Source organism: Vanellus vanellus, assembly GCF_965231255.1.
Source record: "Vanellus vanellus genome assembly, chromosome: Z".
Lineage (NCBI taxonomy): Eukaryota > Metazoa > Chordata > Aves > Charadriiformes > Charadriidae > Vanellus > Vanellus vanellus.
In genome coordinates this window covers 69,590,292-69,610,684 of record NC_138908.1, presented here as the reverse complement: position 1 = coordinate 69,610,684, position 20,393 = coordinate 69,590,292, and the positions used below count along the sequence as shown (strand labels likewise).

The window sequence follows — 20,393 nt, the reverse complement described above, 5'->3', positions numbered from 1 at the left end:
AGTTCAGAATAGCTTGTGCAGAATAAATGTATGCTTTAGCTTATGCTTCATGCATTTCCTTTTGTATGTAAGTTCTTGCCTTCACTATAAATTTAAAAGTCTCGTTTTAAAATAGTGCTTTTAAGGAAAGGAAATTTTGTTATTAAAATAAAAACAGAACTTATAAGTACTAAAAGTTCTCAAAGAATAAAGAACATAGGGTACATGCACATGTGGTCTGTTAATAAACAATGTTTGACTCATAGTTTTCCCCATATAATTAATTTCCTGTGCTAAGATTAGATTTTTATATACTGATGATGACAGCTGTGCCTAGTTTTCACTAAACTCCGGAAATCCATCACTCAGAAACTTTAAAATTATGAACACAGATGAACTTGCGCAGCTTTGTGTGAAGAATATTTGAATAAAGCTGTTACCCTCATGTAAAACCCAAGCAAAATCTTAATGTGAATCATGGCTTACTGTCAGAAATAATAATCAAAATATGCTAAAACAAGTAAACTTTTTCATCCCATAGGCTTACCAGCAACATCTGAAAGTAAAATTTATCATAAAATTCAGTGATGGAAGATTTGGAAACACTAAATAATAATTTTTCATGTTCCTAAATCTGAAAATCCTAGATAAATAGGTTTAAGGTCATACAGCTCCAGATTTTATTCTCTTGCCTTGGAATGAATAACATAAACAGCCCTATTTGAACTCCTGGAAGTGAATTTTCAATGGTTTCTAAGGAACTGATATAATCGGGAAATCATAAATAAATACAGTGCTGCCAAAAGCACTTTATTTCTGGTGTAGTGGCTTCCAGAATCCTTTTCTAGTGAAACAGACGAATTTTAAGGAAAAACTGATAATGCCCTGTAATAGGGCATTATCTCTTGACTTTAGCATAGTAAGGACAATGCTGCATCTTCTACACAAAACAATACTTCAATTGAAACAAAAACAGGGGTTAACTTACATCTGGAAGCGTTAAGTTCATCCATGCATCAGGAAGGCAATTTGTTCCAAAATTCAAATTAATCAACTCAAGTAAAATGTCAACAAATACTTTCTTTTTAATAAAACCTAAGAAAAGAAAGTAAAAAAAAAAAAAAATTTAAATAGACTTATTTTGTTAAAGGAAAACTATTTTTTTTAATGGCCATGTGGGAAAATAATTTATTTTTCTATTAGGCACTATTGATCGTGGTAATGTCTTCCAAGCCAAACATAAAATTATCTCATTTAAAATAAATCAAATGTGGCCTGTGTAATAGCAAATGTAAAATATTCCAATACACTGCAATCCTTTTGATACTTGTCCTGATCTGCATTGTGATCATTAACACATCCTCGCACACTCTACACTGGCAGTTAATAAGCAGTTCACAAACAGCAATCACACACGTATTCTGTGTATTGAATATCTACCAACCTTTTCTTTCACTGTGTGCTATTTTAATCAAACATCAATCTACCTCTACTCTTGAAAGCAAGTGTGTGTTAGAGAATAGGAGGGAAACACAGACCATTGTCTGTTGAACTTTGAAACAAAATTGAATTGCTTAAAAAGCTTCTCATAATTGGCTTGTGGGAGTTATAAATAGCTCAGTCAATTTTATTTTAATAAAACATAAGATAAAAATAAGTAAGAGCAACAAAACCTATTTGTTTTTTTAAAATAGGCATGGAATTGCTTATAAGCAAATAGAAACTTCAAACTTTATGCACAGTATTAGAACACAAAATGATGTATACCAAAATTTAACAAACAGGTATGAGTCTTTTCTTTCAGAAATGGACTTTGCTGGTTCAGTGAGGATTCACTGAAAAACTTTGGCAGTAATGATAAAAAAGGTAAAATAAGTTTCAAATAATCTAAATTTTGAGAAACAAAGCTGATTTGGGCAGGTTATGATCACTTCCGTAGTGTCAAAACAGTATGTTTTCAGATTACCTTTAAAAGCAAACACCCTCAGTGAAATACCTGAAGGACTTACTTACCTTTCTTCTTTTTTACAGCCAAAATTCTTGTTCTTTCGAAAAGGCACAGCTGTGCACATTCTAAGGCTAACAAACTTTTTTCTTGAAGTGGAACAATGAAGTGAAATTTGTTAAGTTTATGAAGAAAGATTTAAGTGGTAGGAATATCAAGAATATGTTTGAATATTAATTTCATAATGTCATTATTCAAAACCAAGTTGCCAGTTTGAATTAATAGTCTAGAATCTCTGTAGACTTGTTTGCCTCCAATCAGGAAAGCCAGGAGTGATGCCCTCAGCATGTCTTAATACAGCAGAGAAATCCTATGCATATATAAGCTTGGAGAGAAGAGGAAAAAAATAGATTTGGGAAGCTTTAAGTCTGTTGGGACAGGAAGAAGGAAGGGGGAAACACCTGGATTCCAAGCCTTATGTCCTACCATAAATTTCAGCATGAAAGCAAAAGCTGGGAAAAACTACTCGCAGACTGGTAACAGTTCTCTGATGTCACCTCTTGAAGGTTTTTGTGTTACCTACTTTGAGAAAGAACATCTTTTAAAAATCATACGAGTTAGGCTGCTTACTGAAGCAGCTTGGATTGCTGATTTGAGAATTTTAAGGTAAACAGAAACTCATATTTTGAAAAGAACTTCAACCCACAAGAATCAGATCATTTCCATATGGCACAGTAAAGCCTATAACACAGAAGTATCATTGTTGGGAGACTTCATAGAAGATTCAATAAACCAGGTAACATTTTAGTGATTCATGGGGAGAATAGGCTACGGTCCAATAAGGAGCCAGCAAAAACTCTATATTAAAATAACAGAAAAAATTTTTTACACCTTATTTGCAGTCTCAAATTTTCTAGTGCTTTACCATGAAAAGCCCAGATATCATTTTTATTTCATACTTTACTAAATGTTTCCCTTTGCACATCTGATCCCTCGTAATCTGGTAACCTAACTCCTTTCTCTCACATTATCTTATGGTTTAAACTGTTCAATTCCTACTATGATTTCCCTATATCACAATAAAAAAAATGCTGTGCCTGTATTTCCAATGAGTTCCTGGTTTCCGAAAACAAAATTGAATTTTATTGTCCTGCACAATATTCTTAAAGAATACTAATATCCTCGTATCACTGATTGTGACACTACATGACTTCAGAAACATGCCTAAAAAATATTCGAGGGGCAAGGAAATTACAGAACTTGAATCAAGAGATAATATCTGAAATGGGATTAAAGGATTGGAGTCTAAAACATTATTACAATTTATAAAACTTTGGATTGTAGAACATGCTAGAACATAGTTTTCAGGTAAATTTGACATTAGTTGATGTAAGTCTATGGCAAACATGAATTATTGAGAGATATTTTAGCACTGTCTGGTGATCTGTGGTGTTTCCACAATTTTCTTCCTTTGTGGTAAATGTGAAGAAACAACCTTCTCTTTCATTCAGAGCTAAGCTACTTTCTATCTATTAATTACAGAATTGCTGATGCTCCTGAAACATTTGATGTGGGACAATTCCAAAACATCTTCAAAAAGTTATAATAGTTCAAAAATTTCAAATGAAGTGTGACCTAATTCCTTCTCATGACATACCTAGGAGGAATGAGAAAGTCAGAGAGAGAGCCAGAGAGAGGAAATCCCTCATATGTATATATTAAAAATACCAACAAATTTTCTTCAATGTATATTTAGATATTTTTTCTACATTTAATGTATTTGTTTTATATTATAGAGCATGGAACTAGTTTTGAATATCTGATTGTATTACAAGAAAAAAGGTGATTCATCAGTTTAATTCATGGGTTGCCAATGCTTTGTGTGGGCAGGTACACAGATGGTGCTGAGAAAAGAATACTGGTGTCTACAAATGGTACTCTGCAAGTGGTAAAAGGAAATAACGTCCACTGGGAAAGAACAGGAAAACACCCACAGCAAAGGTGCCAGCGGGGAAAAGTGATGCTGGTCCTCACTGCCTCCTGGAACCCCTTCAAATGCCCCACACACTTGGGCCCTCTCTGCTTTCCTGCGGACTCTAGCCTCAAAAGCACCTGTTTTCACTCTCGGCGGCCTCCGGAGCAAAAAAGGCAAACGTCCAGCTCCTGCTGCCACAGCAAAGGTGCCAGCAAGTCCGCAGGAAATCAGAGAGGGCCAAAGTGTGGGGGGCATTTGAAGGGGTTCCAGGAGGCATTAGGACCAGCATCACTTTTCCTCGAGCTGAAAATCAGCTTTGCCCACCTAACAAGACTGGTTTCAAAATAGGTATGCTCTTACAAAATCTTTTTGTTAAGTCCGAAAAAAAAAGAAACTGCACCCAACAGGTTTTTGTTGAATGATGTAGGAGACTGAATAGAAAGTGAACTTTTTAAATTTGTAGAAACACTTACAATTAGAAGGGATAGCAAGCATTTTGGAAAAAGAATCAGAATTCATAGAATCATAGAATTGTCTAGGTTGGAAGGGACCTTTAAGATCATTGAGTCCAACCATTAACCTAACACTGCCAAAATCACCACTAGACCATGTCCCTACGCACCACGTCTACCACATCATCTTTTAAATACCTCCAGGGATGGTGATTTAACCACTTCCCTGGGCAGCCAATGCTTGAGAACACTTTAAGTGAAGTTTTTCTAATATCCAATCTAAACATCCCCTGGCACAACTTGAGGCCATTTCTTCTTGTCCTATCACTTGTTACTTGGGAGAAGGGACCGGCCCCCACCTTGCTACAACCTCCTTTCAGGTAGTTGTAGAAAGCTATAAGGTCTCCCCTCAGCCTCCTTTTCTCCAGGATAAACAACCCCAGTTCCCTCAGCCCCTCCTCACAGGACCTGTGCTCCAGATCCCTCACCAACTTTGTTGCCCTCCTCTGGACACGCTCCATCACCTCAATGTTTTTCTTGTAGGGAGGGGCTCAAAACCGAACTGATTACTGAAAGTGCGGCCTCACCAGGGCCAAGTACAGCAGGACAATCACTTCCCTCGTCCTGCTCACCATGCTACTCCTGATATAGGCCTTCTTGGCCACCTGGGCACACTGCTGGCTCACATTCAGCCAGCTAGTCGACCAACACCCTCAGGTCCTTTTCCACCATACAGCGTTCCAGCCACTCTTCCCCACGCCTGTAGCACTGCATAGGGTTGTTTCAAAAAGATTTTGGAAAACTGGAGAGATGGTCAAGATCATTAAGTAAATTTCACTGGAAACAGATCAAAGTACTTTGAGGAAACAGACTGCACAAATTAATACACTTATTACATTGCAGATAAAACCAATCAGATAAGGACTTCAAGCCCATTGGAGAATGGGATTAGAATTCAAAGTGAACTTTACAAATTGGAGATGCAGTCTAGGATAAAAAGGACACTATCCAATAGGAATAAATGTCAAGTGCCACACTGGGCTGAAATAATGAACTGCATAAATGTCACAATGGGAATCTTTACTGCCAAAGTAAAATTTCTCTAGAACGGGCTCTAGGGCAGATTAAAATATCGCCAGAAAGTACATGGGAAGACACTGGAAATAATCTTTGCATTATTTTCAGCTGTTAAGGCTGCTGCTGCCATGCAATTTTGTATTTGCAGATCTAGAAGGATGTATGAAAACTAAAGGGTGACCAAAAGAAAGCAGCAAGAGTCATCACAGGCTTAAAAAACATGTCCTGAGAGGCAAGTCAGAAGGAATTCTGCTAGTTTAATCTATAAAAGGAAGATTATGAGAGAACATAGCAGTAGTTTTCCAGTTAAAACCAAATGTTACAAAGAGGATAGGGATTACACCCTCTCCATAGTTGCAGTTAGGAAGAATGATAGGAAATAAAAATTATTTGCAGCAAAAATATTTCAGATAGTAGTAAAAAAGCCTGTAATCAGAAGGACACCAAAGCACTAAGGAAAATAAACCACACATTCTACAGTGGACTATTTCAAAAGCTTATAAAGAAAAGAATGAGGGGCAAATACTGGATACAGATTATCTGACTAAAATTGATCCCATTTTTAGACATGGATGACTTCTTGATATACCTTTTCAACTACTTGTTACGATACTAAGATTTTACCAGTATTTTTCCAAGGGCAATGTATTAATTGTCTCCAATCTAAGTTAGAGACTCAGTTGCAAAGTAAAATTATAAAACAGAAAATAAGTCCTGTTTTACCTCAAACCGGGACACTAATACTAAAAACCTGATGCTGCCCCTGTGCCTCATAGAAGTGACTCCAGTGTTATAGATTCTACATATACTTTTGTTCATTACTTCACTTTTTGTCTTCGGCTGTTGGACATTCTGGGGACACATTTTCCAACTTTTTCTAATCTCATCATAGTTAAAGTCTTCCCATTTGAAAACTTTGAGGGGAAAAACTTGGTATTATGTGACTTAAGAGAAAATGCTTAGAATTAGCAATGCCACATATCTAATAAGGTACCCTGTATAATATATATCCTGTTGCTTCTTAGGTTAACTATAACTAAACACTTTTGTTATCTGACAAATCACAAATTAAGATATTTCAATGATGGATTTTTTATAATCAACCATATAATGCACAGTACTCCTCTCTTTTTCTGATCCCTACAGATTAACTCTACTTGAGTGGACTAAAATCCTTTAACGAGGCATGTATTCAAAACCTACTCTATTTCTGACACACTATTTATACCTAGAAGTAGTGTGAATATATACGCAAGACACAAAAAAAAGACTATATATATGTGTATATGTATATAAGTAGTATATCTTCTGCAATTGCACGTTATATGCTGAAAATAGAGAGTTGATCTTGATTTAGAAAAGGGTTGATTTAAAGGTGAATGACTTCACATTCATTTCTCACAAATTATTTCTACTTCATCTTCATCACTGTTGGAAAAACTAAGAAAGGCCATTAATAATCTTCACTTTAGCTATTTTTTGGTATAAATCATTGCTTTTTTCCTGATGGTAGAAATATATCCTGCTGGTAATCTTTACCTTGGTTGGAAATTATCAAGTAGAAAGTTGTGTTTAGAACATGTAGAATTATGAAATTAGATACTTCTATGAACAATTCTCATTCTCAGCTCCTAGATTAAAAATCAAGATACAGCATTCTTATTGCAACCCTCACAAAATCTTTACAGGGAAAAAAAGTGCTTCAAGCTATGAAGCATATTAGTCATCCTGGCTGTAAGAATATTTGCCATGGGAAGACTGATTTGTGCAATTAATAATCAGCGATGGAAAATGGATCTGTTCCGCCTCTGTAGGAAAGTCTCCTGAAGGACAAGTCCGATGAAAATCTGTGAAAGGTCATGTTAAACATTATCCACAAGAGAATGAAAAGTAGCAACGCATACAGATGTGGAGAGAAGGTATGACCCAAAATTTATAGACTACAGAGGTCAAGCAATCCATTTGACCAGAATAGTGCACTAATTTTCTGCACATTTATCACAAGAAAATCAGGGTTTTCAGAATCAATGAAGTTTCTTGAACTATTAAAGACTGACAGTAATATGACAGTTATAATGTCATCAGTTATAATGTCATCATATAACAGTGGTTATGATGTATTGTGACTCAGCTAAATGCAATAAACTATCAGACAGAAGTTATGAGTCATCCCTCTGTCCACATGTTGCCAAGGTAACAATGTATTCCATTATTTTTATTCATTGCCTTCAGATTTATAGGAGTCAGGTACAGAAGGGCAAATGTAAACATCTACTGGTGATTCAGCAGTGAACATAAAGAAAAGCCATATTTTAACTTTACAATAAATTATGAAAAAAATACAAATTTTACACTCATTAACTCTGCAAAGTATTCTGTTAAAGTGTCCATGTAAGTTACAAGAAGATTGTGAAATAAAAAATAACAATTTTCATCTAGTCACTTCCACAGAGGCTCTCCAAATCAAACTCAGAGGAGTAATCTGGTCTTTCATTTGTCATCATATCACCTCCCTGTAGTCTTCTATTTCTCTGCCAAGTAGCATTCCACAAATGAATAGCTTTCTGGGGGTCAAATTTTTTGATATCTGGAGAGTTCATCTGAATTATCAGAAGATCTGTCACACTTTCAGACCTTAGTTTAGGGTGCATATGCATCATGGTATGTTTCATTTGACTGAAGCCTCGCTCTGTTTCATCTGAGCTTGCCGGCAAAGTTAGGATCAAATCTACCAATGTCAGGATGTTGGGATACTTCTCTGAATAATCTGAGTTCACTGAATCCCATGTCAAGGTCTGGACGTTCTGAAATCTAAAAAGCATGATAAGAAGTATAATTATAACTATCACTAAATATATTTCCATAATCCTTTTGAGTAAATCAATAAACAGAAACAAAGGCAGTTTTCTTATTACCTGTTATACAGCTCTAATTTCAACATACTCCATTCAGTTTCTACTTCACTTATTTTCACACTAGCAGCTTCTAGTATGACTTCATAATGCTTAGTCAAGACAGTCACTTCCTTTTCACCAAATTCTATAACACAGACAAAACAAAAATATCTTTATGCTTTTTAAAAAATTCAATGTGCATTTCAAATAGCTACTGTCACAGTTCTATACCTTGTTTCATTTTGTCAGGCCATAGTTTAAAACTTCCAATAGTAGTTGCTCTCAGAACATCTTGACTTGCATCACAGAAACAATCATGTAGCCTCTTCGCCAAATTACTTAGTACTTTGGTCCGTATGGCTGAAATATTTCCATTTCCAACAAGCTGGTAACCATGAAAGTGTTGAATGGTCTCCATCAGGCGTTCCTTTGGACCCGCTCTGAAAGATACAGAATACAAAAAATATATAATATTCTTTTATTATATTCTTCATGGTTGGATTGGTAGAAATGCCAGACCTTGTTTGATACATGTGGAGTGTTTCCAGCGTGGACTGCACAGTTGCAAATATGTCTGCAATGGAGGAGTTGTGATCCAGAGTAACACGTGACAGGATGTTGAGGACATTGATGACATCCAACAAGAAGTGAGAAAACTTGACTATCTCCATTCTCAGAAGGAGGTGTAAAAGGCCCTTGACTTTCTGCCAGTTTGAGGGTCTTGAATCTCTTTCAATCTGGGAATCAATATAGAAAAAGAAAGTGTTGGATATTTGGACCAAAATTAGCCACAGCACTTAATTTTTCCTGAAGTTACATCCAAATTTTAGATCATTTACCTTACTCAGATGTAGAACAATTGCAGGATAACCTTTAAGGAGAATTTGTAGAGCTGTTTGTAGACGAGAAAGCCACTGGGAGCCTCCAATGCGAGAAGGAATAGCCGGGCGTAACTTAATGGCTTCATATGTGGCTTTGAGATTATTCTTATTTAGAGGTGAGTTATGATAAAAATAATACATATTTCTCAAGACATCGCTTAAGATGTTGTATAGCTGAATATTTTTCAGTGCTCCTTTGTAAGCCAGCTTTAGGCGGTGAGCAAAACAGTGCACAGATTGTACACAAGGCTGAATTTCCCTCAGAAGTTTAGCTACCCCACTGTTTTGTCCTACCATGACATCTGTCCCATCACTTCCAAATCCAACTAATTTTCTTGACCAGTTCTGGCTTGCCAGACTAAGATGAAGATTTATTTGTAATGTTTCCTCAATTGCATTTTTTATAGTTGAAGCATCAGTTTTGTGAACAGGTTGAACGCCAACAATCTGGCAATGGACTCTCCCTTCATTTGCAAAGCGTACGTAGACAACGGCAGCTGCTTTGAGTATACTGTCTGTGAATCCATCACTAATAACAGAGAAGAATTTACATTTCTCCAGTTTCTCTTTCAAAGCTCTTCTTTCTACTTCAGCAATAAAATGTATAAACATTCTTGCTGACTTGTCATTTCTAAACACAGAACCAATATCCACTCCTTTCATATCATCTAGTTTGCACATCCAGTTAAGGTCTGTAAAGGGACGACCAGATTTAGCAATAGCATGGCATGTTCTAAAAATATTTTCTACTCTACCTAATGTTATAGAGTTCATGCTCTTCAACATCTGCTCAGCAGAAGCTGTATCTGGTGAAGCAGTACTGGCAGCCTCCATGCAGGTAGCCCAGGCATGAGCTTCACTACTCTGGTGTGTACTTATAAATTCAAGTTTGAAGTCATCAGTGCCGGAACAAAAATTATGAATGTTTTCCCCCAAATCCACATTATGCTTACGGCATGGTGCACAAAACATTATTCCCCTTTCATCATCATATTTTAACCAGGAGTATTTTGTTAGCCATATTTTTGGAAACTGGCGATTCCTCTTTGTTCTCTGATATTCCAAATCTTTCTTCTCTTTACCTCTGTCACCAGCTTCTCTCTTGCTAGAAGAATTACTCTTGCTTTTAAATTGCTTCAGTGCTCTTATGGCTATAATTTAAAAAGAAACAACTAAATATAAAATAGTTTTTATTTCATAAATTATCAATTGTGTTTTTTCTTTTTTCATCCACATTTATTCTGCTAGTTTAAGACTAGACTGTGACTTGAAATAGCCATAAAAGAGAACAAGGAAAACAGATCTATTCTTAAAACACCTGGAGGCCTTGCAGGACCCTTGTAAGAAATGGTCAGTTTTTACTCCAATTTCCTTTCAACTACCAGAAGATCATCAGAATATGCAACCAGTAAGGTGCAGCATCATCAATACCATTTTTGAATCAAAGAAAAACAGGGAGTGGAATTCAGAATGGTATTTCAGGCAAAATGAAGATACTACTGAAGTCACAAACCTCTTATGCTGCCCATTAGAACTGACTTTAAAACAAAAGTTAGCTTGGAGCAAGTCCGTAAATTCATAGTCAAATACCTGTCACAGAATGCATAAGATGTTCTATGGCATATATAGATGACCTGATCTTCTTAAAATATACTTATCTGCAGAATTATTTTATTACTGCTTTGAGAAAGAGGAACTGTATAAGCTTCACATTTTATTCTCAAAATGGAAACATTTTAAAATCATTGAGATTGTTCTCAATACTGTTTTCACAAATTGTTCTCAAGATGGTAATTCTTTTATTTCGTAGGAGCAAATGCCAAAAGCTGATGTTTTTGAAAATTCAATCCCTGGAGATCATGAATCTCCTACTTTTGGCAAGTAATTTAATGATTCTTTCAGTACACTGTTGCCATAAGGTCATGACTTTGAACAGAAAGCAGTCAAATAATGAAGACAAATTCCATGCAGAACTGAGGCAATAAAACTAGAAATCTATTCATTGGGAAACAGCAGAAGTAAAGCATTGAGGAAATGACCTAAGAACAATTGGAGGCCTCATCTTTCTTATTGTGATGTGTACGTCAAGAGGCAAAATTAACAATTCCATTAAGCTAATCATAGAAAGAAATGTCATTTCTGGTGCTTTAAAAGGTCTTAAGAAAAAAAGTCCTTGTATCCCATTCTTTTCTATTGTACAAGAAAGGCCAAATTTTCATATATGCATTATGCAATTCGTAAGAACTGTTTGTTCCCATTGTCATAAAAATGACAAGTTTGTCTGCTCCATTCTATTCTGAGCATCTTGAAAGGCCATCATATTAAAAACTGTTAGGAACACACAGTTTAAATAGATTTCCATTATGACTGACTCCTTTAAAGAACTTTAAATCTGAGGTAGCTGCTGTGGTCCATATGGACAGCAAAAAACCTGAGATGATAGAAGATTTTTCTGACATGTGCCCAAGTACCATACCCAGGACCAAAAAGAGAGGAGGAGAAGCATTTGTAACATTCAGTAAAGATTAAAATGTTCCCTAACATTAGGCAGCCACAAAACCACAAGAAACGGTGAAAAAGAGAGGGGGGGCAGCATTAATGCATCTGCAACTGCAGAAGTCAGAGGGTGGAAGGGACAAAATGGTTGTAACATCGCTATAGTGCTTACTGCTTCTTGTATGGGCACCTGTAGAAATTTGCTATTGATTAGCAAAATGGGGATCAGAGTAGATTCTGTGAACCACTGTCAGGGATAAGATTCCCTCTAAGGTAGACCTTCAAAGTTACCAACATTTTTCAAGTTTTGAATTTTTTTATTTCAAAACACAAGGGATTAAACTCTTAGAAAAATATGTTTGGGATATAATGCGTTTATAAGTGATCAGTTGTATGTGTCTTTAGAAAGACAGCATATCCTACAGTGTGTAAGAAAAGTAAATATATAGCTGAGGCACAAATCATCAGATCTGCTCTATAATCCATCTAAACTATGATTATACTCACTACAAATCTTCCCTCTAGTATGTTCTTACCATGCTTACCTAAGGAAATGAAGGTTATGCGGTTGTGTTGCCTATATATCTCCACATCAATTTATCTGTCTGCCATTTCTCCCTCACTGATAATTTCAGAATCACCAATTTGAACCAAGTTTGTCAGTAGAGTGGAGTTATGAAGGTCCTATAAATTCTTTCACATCTGCTCCAAGATACAGGAGAAAGACCCTCGTAACACTCCCACTGAGGGAAAAGCAGGGAGATGACCAGCTTTTAACCACTCTGTGGCCAAGAGACACAAGTCAGCCTAAACTCAGTTCCAGACCACACAAAGCATCCAGTGCATCCTGGCCATAGCTGTGCAAGCAAAACACATAGGTAAGATGACACGAAAGACAGACAACAGTTGGTTAGGTTTTTTTTTAAACTAAGCTAACAGACACGTAAAGGAACAGGAGATGGACGAGTGGGAAGAAACTGGGAACATGGGAAAAGGTGGGTTTTGTTGCAGTAGTACTACAGAAAGAACACAGGATACAAAAGAAAGTCAGCCTGTACTACTTATGAAGCAACTACTTTTTATATAAAAGTTTATCATCAATAAAATCAAAAGAAAAACTAATGTAGGAGAAGCTACACAAGGTAGAACTACTTCTCATTAAAATATTTAAAAAGTGAGTATTATTCATTGATACACAAGGTGACATTGGCAAGCATTTATGTATGTTTCCATAAGCAGTGCAGAAACATAATAGACAAATGCAAAAAATTAATTAGTGAAGAAATTAAGATTATGGCCTCAAGTGAAACTGAAAACAGGAAAATAAACACTCAAAAAGGAGCATTAATGACAGCAGCATAAGTGTACGCTAGATGTGTACCTTGTGAACCAGGACTGTGACGTTTTAAAAGGACATAGGAAATAAAGAGCAATCACCATGCCTCAGTTATAAGGCACAGATATACAAAAGAGCCTATTTCTTAATAATACACCAGTCAGCAGAATATTTTCATAGAGGCACTGTATGGAAATATTTCCCTAAACTGAGGAACTGTAGTAAAGATTCAGTTATAAATTTATACAGGCAACAAAATATGAAGTGATTGTAAACCTATACTAGAGGTGAGAATATGTTAACAGTTTATTCCCTTTTCATCATTTAAACAGCTTCCAATTCATTTTCATTTTCACTGGGAAAAATGTTTCCGTAGCAGTTTCTAATTAGAAGTTCAGATGATGATCTATGCAAGTTATGCACTAGCGTCTGTAGTGATGCTATAAGGCATGAATGAATGAAATAAACCGTGAGGTTGAATTATATTCATCTAACTTTAGTAGTCTAAAAGGTAGTATTATGGGATACTTCTGTCCTTGGATGAAAAAGATAGGAGGTTCAAAAATATGATTTATTCCCTCCAAGATATTGACATACTCATCACCCCCTGCAGGTGATTTTCACTTCAAATATTTACTTCATTTACTCACTAATTATTACTAATTCTGCTATGTTATATGTCCAAACTTCACTAATTAGTGAAGAATTGGGATTTTGAATTTAGAATCAGACAGAGTAATGTATGCCTGTTGTGCCAAAGATGCAATTAGGGGAGAGTTCCTCTGTCATGCTGATTGAAGTCTTAATAAGTGGATATATATATATTTAAATGCACAGAAACATAAACAAACATGTTAAATATGTTTCATAAAAGTAACCGGATATACAGATTTTAAATACTGTAGGCAAACAGTCACAGATTTCTGAAATTAAATAAGATACATGATTTAGTAACAGACATAACAGGAGGTGTAAGTGAAACAAAGTTGATAGAATTACCAAATTTTCCATTATTTTTAGGGAGAGGTATTGTATCTATTCTGGTTCTCCGATTAAGGGCTTTATATCCCAAAAGTTTAGGCTTTTTCTATCTATATCATTTGTATAGTAAAAGATGCTTCCTCTGTCTACAAACTTAACTTTTCTTATTTTCAAGTTTTGAAAATAGCACATTGTAGAAAATATAAATTAGAGATGACAAAGTTATTTCTATGCTTGCATATGGACTTCACTCTCTATTCCCATCAAAGTCAAGATTACTATTGTAAGCTCTTGAATTGTTTTTACAAAAGTGCTCAGAAAGAGAAAGCATAATCTATAGACATTATTCAGGGTCAGCATGTAATTCTGACTGTTCCACTCAACAAAATATTCTATTAAAAAGGTAAAGTTTCAGCTGAACTAGATGCACACTTTAATATGCCTATCTGTTCTAAATCTAGGAACACAGTAAAACTCAACTGTCTACAATTTGAAAAGAAATAGCAATGCAGTTCATAGGCTATCCTCTATGTTTTGCTTGTTCATATCTTAGCAGACTATTTTATAGTTTTAATAAGCATTTTAATTATTTTTTGTATATTGGATATAAAAGTTTTTTAAAGCTGACTGAAGTTTATTTCTGATGAATAATTAGTTCTATAATTCAAACTGGAACTGTTCATGAGGATCATGACTGTGAAAAAAAAACAAAATTTAAAATTCCCTTGTGTAATTCAGTCATAAAACAGAGAAAAAAAGTCTGGGATAGAATCTATTTTGATCTGTTCGGTAATGCAAAACATTACCAAAATTGCATTCTCTGAAGCACCTTTAGAAGAAAATTGAGACATTCTAGATGTGTGCTAATCAATTAACAATAGATGTGGTCATAGGAAGAATATAGAGCAAAAGGGAATCAAAGGGGATGAGATCTAATAGATGGTTAGTTTAGTTTTGTTGATAAGAACAGAGTACATCCAAAGAGACTCTAGAAGTGAAAAGAAAAAAAGTGAATGTTAGTAGCTCCATCTAAGACCTGCCACAGTTCTTCGTATAAAAAAGCAGCATGTTCCTGAAGCAATATACTAAAGCACTGTTAACAAATTGATCAAAGGAGTTAGTGAAATTAACAAATACTGCAGAGCCACCTTGACTTTGGGCAATGACACTTGGAACAATAAAAAAATAATAATTTAAGTATTTCCTTATCAAATGAAAGACTGTGTCAGTAGGTAGGAAGGTCCGGCATAGGCTGTATTTTTGTCCATCGGTGCTTAGAATGGTGAGTAATGTGCTTCCATGGAGAACCAAGTGTGCAGGATATATCAAAGTTGTCTGTGATGAATCGGTGGTTCTTTAAATACTTTAAATTCCTAGGGAACATGAAACTGTTTACAATTTTTATAAGATTTCTTTTGCAAATACCAAACAATTTTTAAGATATTGGCACTCCCACTGTTTGCTTTCGTTTTGGCAATTTGTTAAACATATCTTGAAAAGACATTCTTTTGACATTTACCAAATAACATGTGAGAAAACTACTTACATGTTTATTTCTTCCAACATAATAATTTCTCCTTTGTTACTCTTCTTTTGTTTGGATTTCTAGGTAAAATTCTTCTTCATGTAATCTCCTTAATGCTACAGAAAATAAGCCTAATATTCCATTTTCAAAACAACTTTAGGAATTTTGCTATTTACATAGTATAGAAGATTGGCAGATTTATTCTATTTAGACTTTCCCTACAGTGTATGCCTTGTGTGCTTGTTCGCGTGGATTTTAAATATGAATGCTCAGAGGACTGCCCAGGTGAGTAAGAATTAGAAGAAGAAGTTTGGTAGCAAATCTAGATCTGTTTGGAGGTTCTCCAAGGCAGGGATTAGTTTGTTACTTTTTTACATCTCCTTTAGAGCTGCTGTCCAAGTTTCACTGCCAGCGTGCTTTAGTGTTTTTCCCTCTTTTGTTTGGTAAGAGACTAACTACTACAGAGGCATGTATTTTCTGTTGAGCATTCTATTGAACAAGGGGAGACAAAGGATGTGAAAAATTTTCTTCATGTTTTAGGAGAGGAAGAATTTAACTCTTCCTGTGGTGTCTCTATAATGAAGGGGAGTAGTTGCCTTAGGAAATCTGGGATGTGTTTTATGTGGTCTTAAATGTGTAAGAGAATGGGAGGAAGTATTTTAAAGATAACTTGCACAGCTTGTGCATCCCATCCTAATTCAGCTATTCAAAAATGTAAATGTCTTAACTTAATAGTCACTAGACATTAGAAGAATGCTGTTGCATGTACTTTGGGACCTTATTTTAAACAATAATCCCTTACCATTGTCCCGGAGAACATGCAAGAGCATTCTTTAACTGTCTGGTGACTATAAAGTCAAGGTGTTTACCCTTTTGGATGGCCGTGCGAGTCATCTTGGGTCATTTTAGTGAATATAATATAATCAAAGGAATAATACTGTAGAAAGATAAAGATTTCATTTGTATTATTGCTAATTGTTACTAATGTACAAGGAAAATAGTTGTTCTGTCTTAAACATGCCAAGAATATTAGTTTGAGTTAGAAAAATTGTTTTTGTTTTAAATATCTTAATGAATAAAAGATTTAGAAACAAAAGATCTTTTAAGTGGAATGACCAGTCAAACTGGTACCTGTGTTTCACCTCTATGGCACTATCTAATGATTACAAATGTACAGATTTTTAGTTTCACATGGTACTGTATATGCAATAGTATCTGCTAAATTAATCTCTATAGAAGAGTTTGGAATGCTTACACACATCAATGTTTGTACACTATAGATAAGATGATATGCATCTTTAAAGGAAAACTGTAAACATCTTTCTGCCTAAAATGGGTTCATACTCAAACGGTGATTGGAATTTCTTCATAAATATACATGAAAAGCATTTCTGAATAAAGAATTAAATTCAACTTCGTCGTGCCTTTGTGGTCTTACCACATCGGAAGAGTTGGATCCAAAAGTGTAAGTATATGTTTACACATTGTATTTCACGATCTTAGTGGCAATCATACTAAAATTATAATTATAATATGGAACACTGGTAGTAATAAAATACGCAAATATGCATATATGTGTTTACCTACTTTCCATCTCAGTTTAAACCTACCTTACTTAAATTATTTTTTAACATTTATACAGCAGTAGAAAGTTTTGCAAGAAAGTCTTTTCAAGCATCCAAAGCATCAGGTTCCCATAATTAGAGGGTAAGCACACAGTAAATGCGTGTACAAAGGAAAACAAGTACATACAGAAGTTAACACTTGCAAATTGCCCAAAACAGCTGGCACATGTTGACTTGAAGAATATAATGGTTAATAGTTATAATTGCCCCCATATAACAGTTTCATGGAAATACTGATTTCTTTAAAAATGTGTTTTAAAATAATATAGCTTTAGTGTTCACTGAGCTATGAATTTGTAAATAAGTTAAAGGCTTGCATCTTTAAGCAAAGTAAGCATGATACGTACCACTCTTGAAAACATATTACAGACACATCTGTTAGAGGAATATTAAGTATGTGGTCTTGAGGAAATAAAGCCCATAGCAAAGACATTAAAAGCTTTCAAATGGTCTGGTGTTCCCCTTTTTCAATATTCTGCACTGTGACTTTACTTTCATATGTAGCAGGATCTTTAATTGTAGTATGAACTTTAACAATACAGGTAACTAATATTTAGTAGCTCCCAGCAGTTACTTTAAATTTTAAGTAGGTAACTAATGGTCCTTCAGGAGTGAAAAGGAAAAATTTCTCTTACCTTTAGGTGCCACCTGTAGAAACTGCTTATGAAGTGTAGTAAGCTGTGAAATAGTTAGAGTACCACTTCTAGAGGTCTCTATGTGTGGAACATGTGGTGAAGAAACAGGGTCAGGAATCACTTTTACATCACTGCTGATGAAGAAATCTGTTTCTTCCAAAGTAATTTCATACTGGATTTTGCTAGAACTCTCAATATGATGTCGTGCAACCTCAATCAGCTTTTCAACACTGTGAAAGTGTCAATGCAGAAAACAATGAGTACTTTTAATACCCAATATTCATAACTTAGGTTCAAATTTTAATGTGTTTACACTTTGAGAGCTTTCCTGAAGAAAGAATTACAAATCCCGTGTGTGAACTCTGTATTCAGCAAAATCATTATGAAGTGTACTCCTCCTCTGGAAGCAAGAAATCTTTTGACTGTGGTAAGAAATTTATATAAAGGCAGATCTAAGCCACAGAAGAGACCTGATGGAAAAACATGAAAGGATATGACTTTCCTTGTTCCATAAACTTTAGAGGAGTGGAGCATATGTGTTCCATCCATAATCATCCTTTAGCCTATTTCAATGCCTTGTCTTCTGCTATGCCCCTAAATCCCAGATGTACAAAGCACTTTCTAGAATAGTATTGTGAAGTGTCATATGAACCCCCGTTTCAAGCGTAATGAGTACAATTTATACAGGGAAAGACGTCAGCTGTCTATAATGTTCCACTAGACATAGGTTTGGCCTGGGGTGTGAAAGAGCAAAAGGATGTGATGTTATGTAAATACTGTGTCTTTGGTAGCGTTTGTTGTCAAGACAGCATATAAAATCAGTTGGAAGGCAGAGCTCTTTGAGCTACTGCCTGTTAGAGCCTTCACTTCCTACATCCTACATTCATGTCTCTTGTCTTGGGCTTGTCCTCACACAGATCAACTAGCACTGTCCCAGGTATGCTTCAAACATTAGAACAGGCCAGAAACATTTTCCAAAAGGCAAAGTGACCCTTCATTGGAGAGTAAAATCCTGTAATGACATGGACGTTATGCCAGGTGGCCTGAGTGTCATAGAGTGGTCCCAAGCACATTTTATCTACTAGGTCAGAAAAATTGCGAAGAAGAAAAATTTTTTTAATGGACCTTGAAATGATTTTGAGAAATGTTATACATGGTGGTAGCAACAGTAGATGGAATTTTCCGGTATGTGTAAAGCACAGGAAAGAAAAATAACACCTCAATCCAAAGTGCAAGAAGCCACTGAAATAATATAGAGGCCTCTACTAAATGGAATAACTGGTTGTCTGCTGCTGCTTGTAAATCTGTTAAATGTGTAGTCTAGAAAAACAGCAGAACTGATAATTACATCTACCACTGGCAAGAGAACCTTGTAATCATCCAAGAAATTAGTTATTACCATTCAGGTATTTAAGATAAAATTAAAATCCAGTTCATGAAATGAAATGATTATTTTCTACATATTCTTTTCAAATTATTTGCTTTTCTGTAAACAACTATCTTTACTAGTGTAGTCAAGTATGAAAAAAAGCGTTATTGTTTAAAATTGGATATACATTACCTGGACATTTCTGCCAAGAACCTGGATCCAAGCCACTTTTCCATATCTTTATAAGCCTCTTCTGCTTTCATTGTTAACTCTTCAACAAATGCTAAAGCTTTTTCTTTTATAAGTTCTAGTCGAGATTTTGTGGCTACCTCTGTTTAAACAGAAATGTCATAATAATTGATATTTATAAAATTTGACGAAAATTATCAGTCATAAGAACCTAAAGTTTAACATGATAATCTGTTTTTAGGCAGTAAAACATTTATTTAATTTCGCATATTTTTGAACAAATTATTTTTCAGAATCACCCCTATTGCACTATGTATTTTACAAAAGTGTGTCTTCTAGAAGCATCAGAATTCACATGGTAACAAATAACTTAATAAAACTAATATAGATGTGCAGGGGATGTTTAAGTAGACAGTGACACTGAACTAAATTAACATTTAACAGTGACAGACCTAGAAGCTTAATGATGCAAGTGTGAATACCCTGTTATGGATAAATTTTAAAGAAACCACATCTAAATCATTGTGTATGTTCATCAGAATAAAGGTTGTTTTTTCTATTTCTAACTTCCAGCTCTTTAAAATTAACCTCACTGGTTTAGCTCCAAGCTTGCTATAAAATATGACTATTTTATACCTTAAAACTCAGGTTGCATTAGAGAAGAGTTTGGTTAGTGAGCACAAAGGAAATAAATCACCTCTACCAAAATTATGCATAGAGTATTTACATGAAACTTAAAAAAACATTCAGAATGTAATCATTTTTAGTTTTCAGAATGGGAAGAACTGAGAAAAAAAAATGTCTCTCACTGAGAGGCTAATACTTTAAAAAAAAAGGAGCTAAAAGACCAAGAAATGGGAACAAATCAGCAATGTTCAAAGTGAAAAGGATGCCAACTCTATGAAAAGACAGCTAAGGCAATGTATTGAGAGACACATGGAACAGGCATTTAAAGACATTCAAAGCCTTACAGAAGCGGAGTAAGAGAAGAGGACCAGTAGCTAGAGATTATTTTCAATCCTGAAGGCAAATTC

At 35.1% G+C, this 20,393-nt stretch overlaps 1 protein-coding gene across 1 annotated transcript in view; it reads right to left on the bottom strand.

Annotated features, from left to right (window-relative positions):
- SPEF2 (sperm flagellar 2) overlaps positions 1 to 20,393 on the bottom strand; it is a gene marked incomplete at both ends in the record, with an annotated part of 96,025 nt that overhangs the window by 16,303 nt on the left and 59,329 nt on the right. Inside the window, 9 exons of the mRNA XM_082498005.1 lie at positions 968 to 1,060; positions 6,251 to 6,342; positions 7,872 to 8,239; positions 8,344 to 8,467; positions 8,554 to 8,762; positions 8,842 to 9,059; positions 9,162 to 10,354; positions 17,802 to 18,031; positions 19,363 to 19,501. Coding sequence (XP_082354131.1) covers positions 968 to 1,060; positions 6,251 to 6,342; positions 7,872 to 8,239; positions 8,344 to 8,467; positions 8,554 to 8,762; positions 8,842 to 9,059; positions 9,162 to 10,354; positions 17,802 to 18,031; positions 19,363 to 19,501 — 2,666 coding nt within the window. The remainder of the gene's footprint in view (positions 1 to 967; positions 1,061 to 6,250; positions 6,343 to 7,871; positions 8,240 to 8,343; positions 8,468 to 8,553; positions 8,763 to 8,841; positions 9,060 to 9,161; positions 10,355 to 17,801; positions 18,032 to 19,362; positions 19,502 to 20,393) is intronic.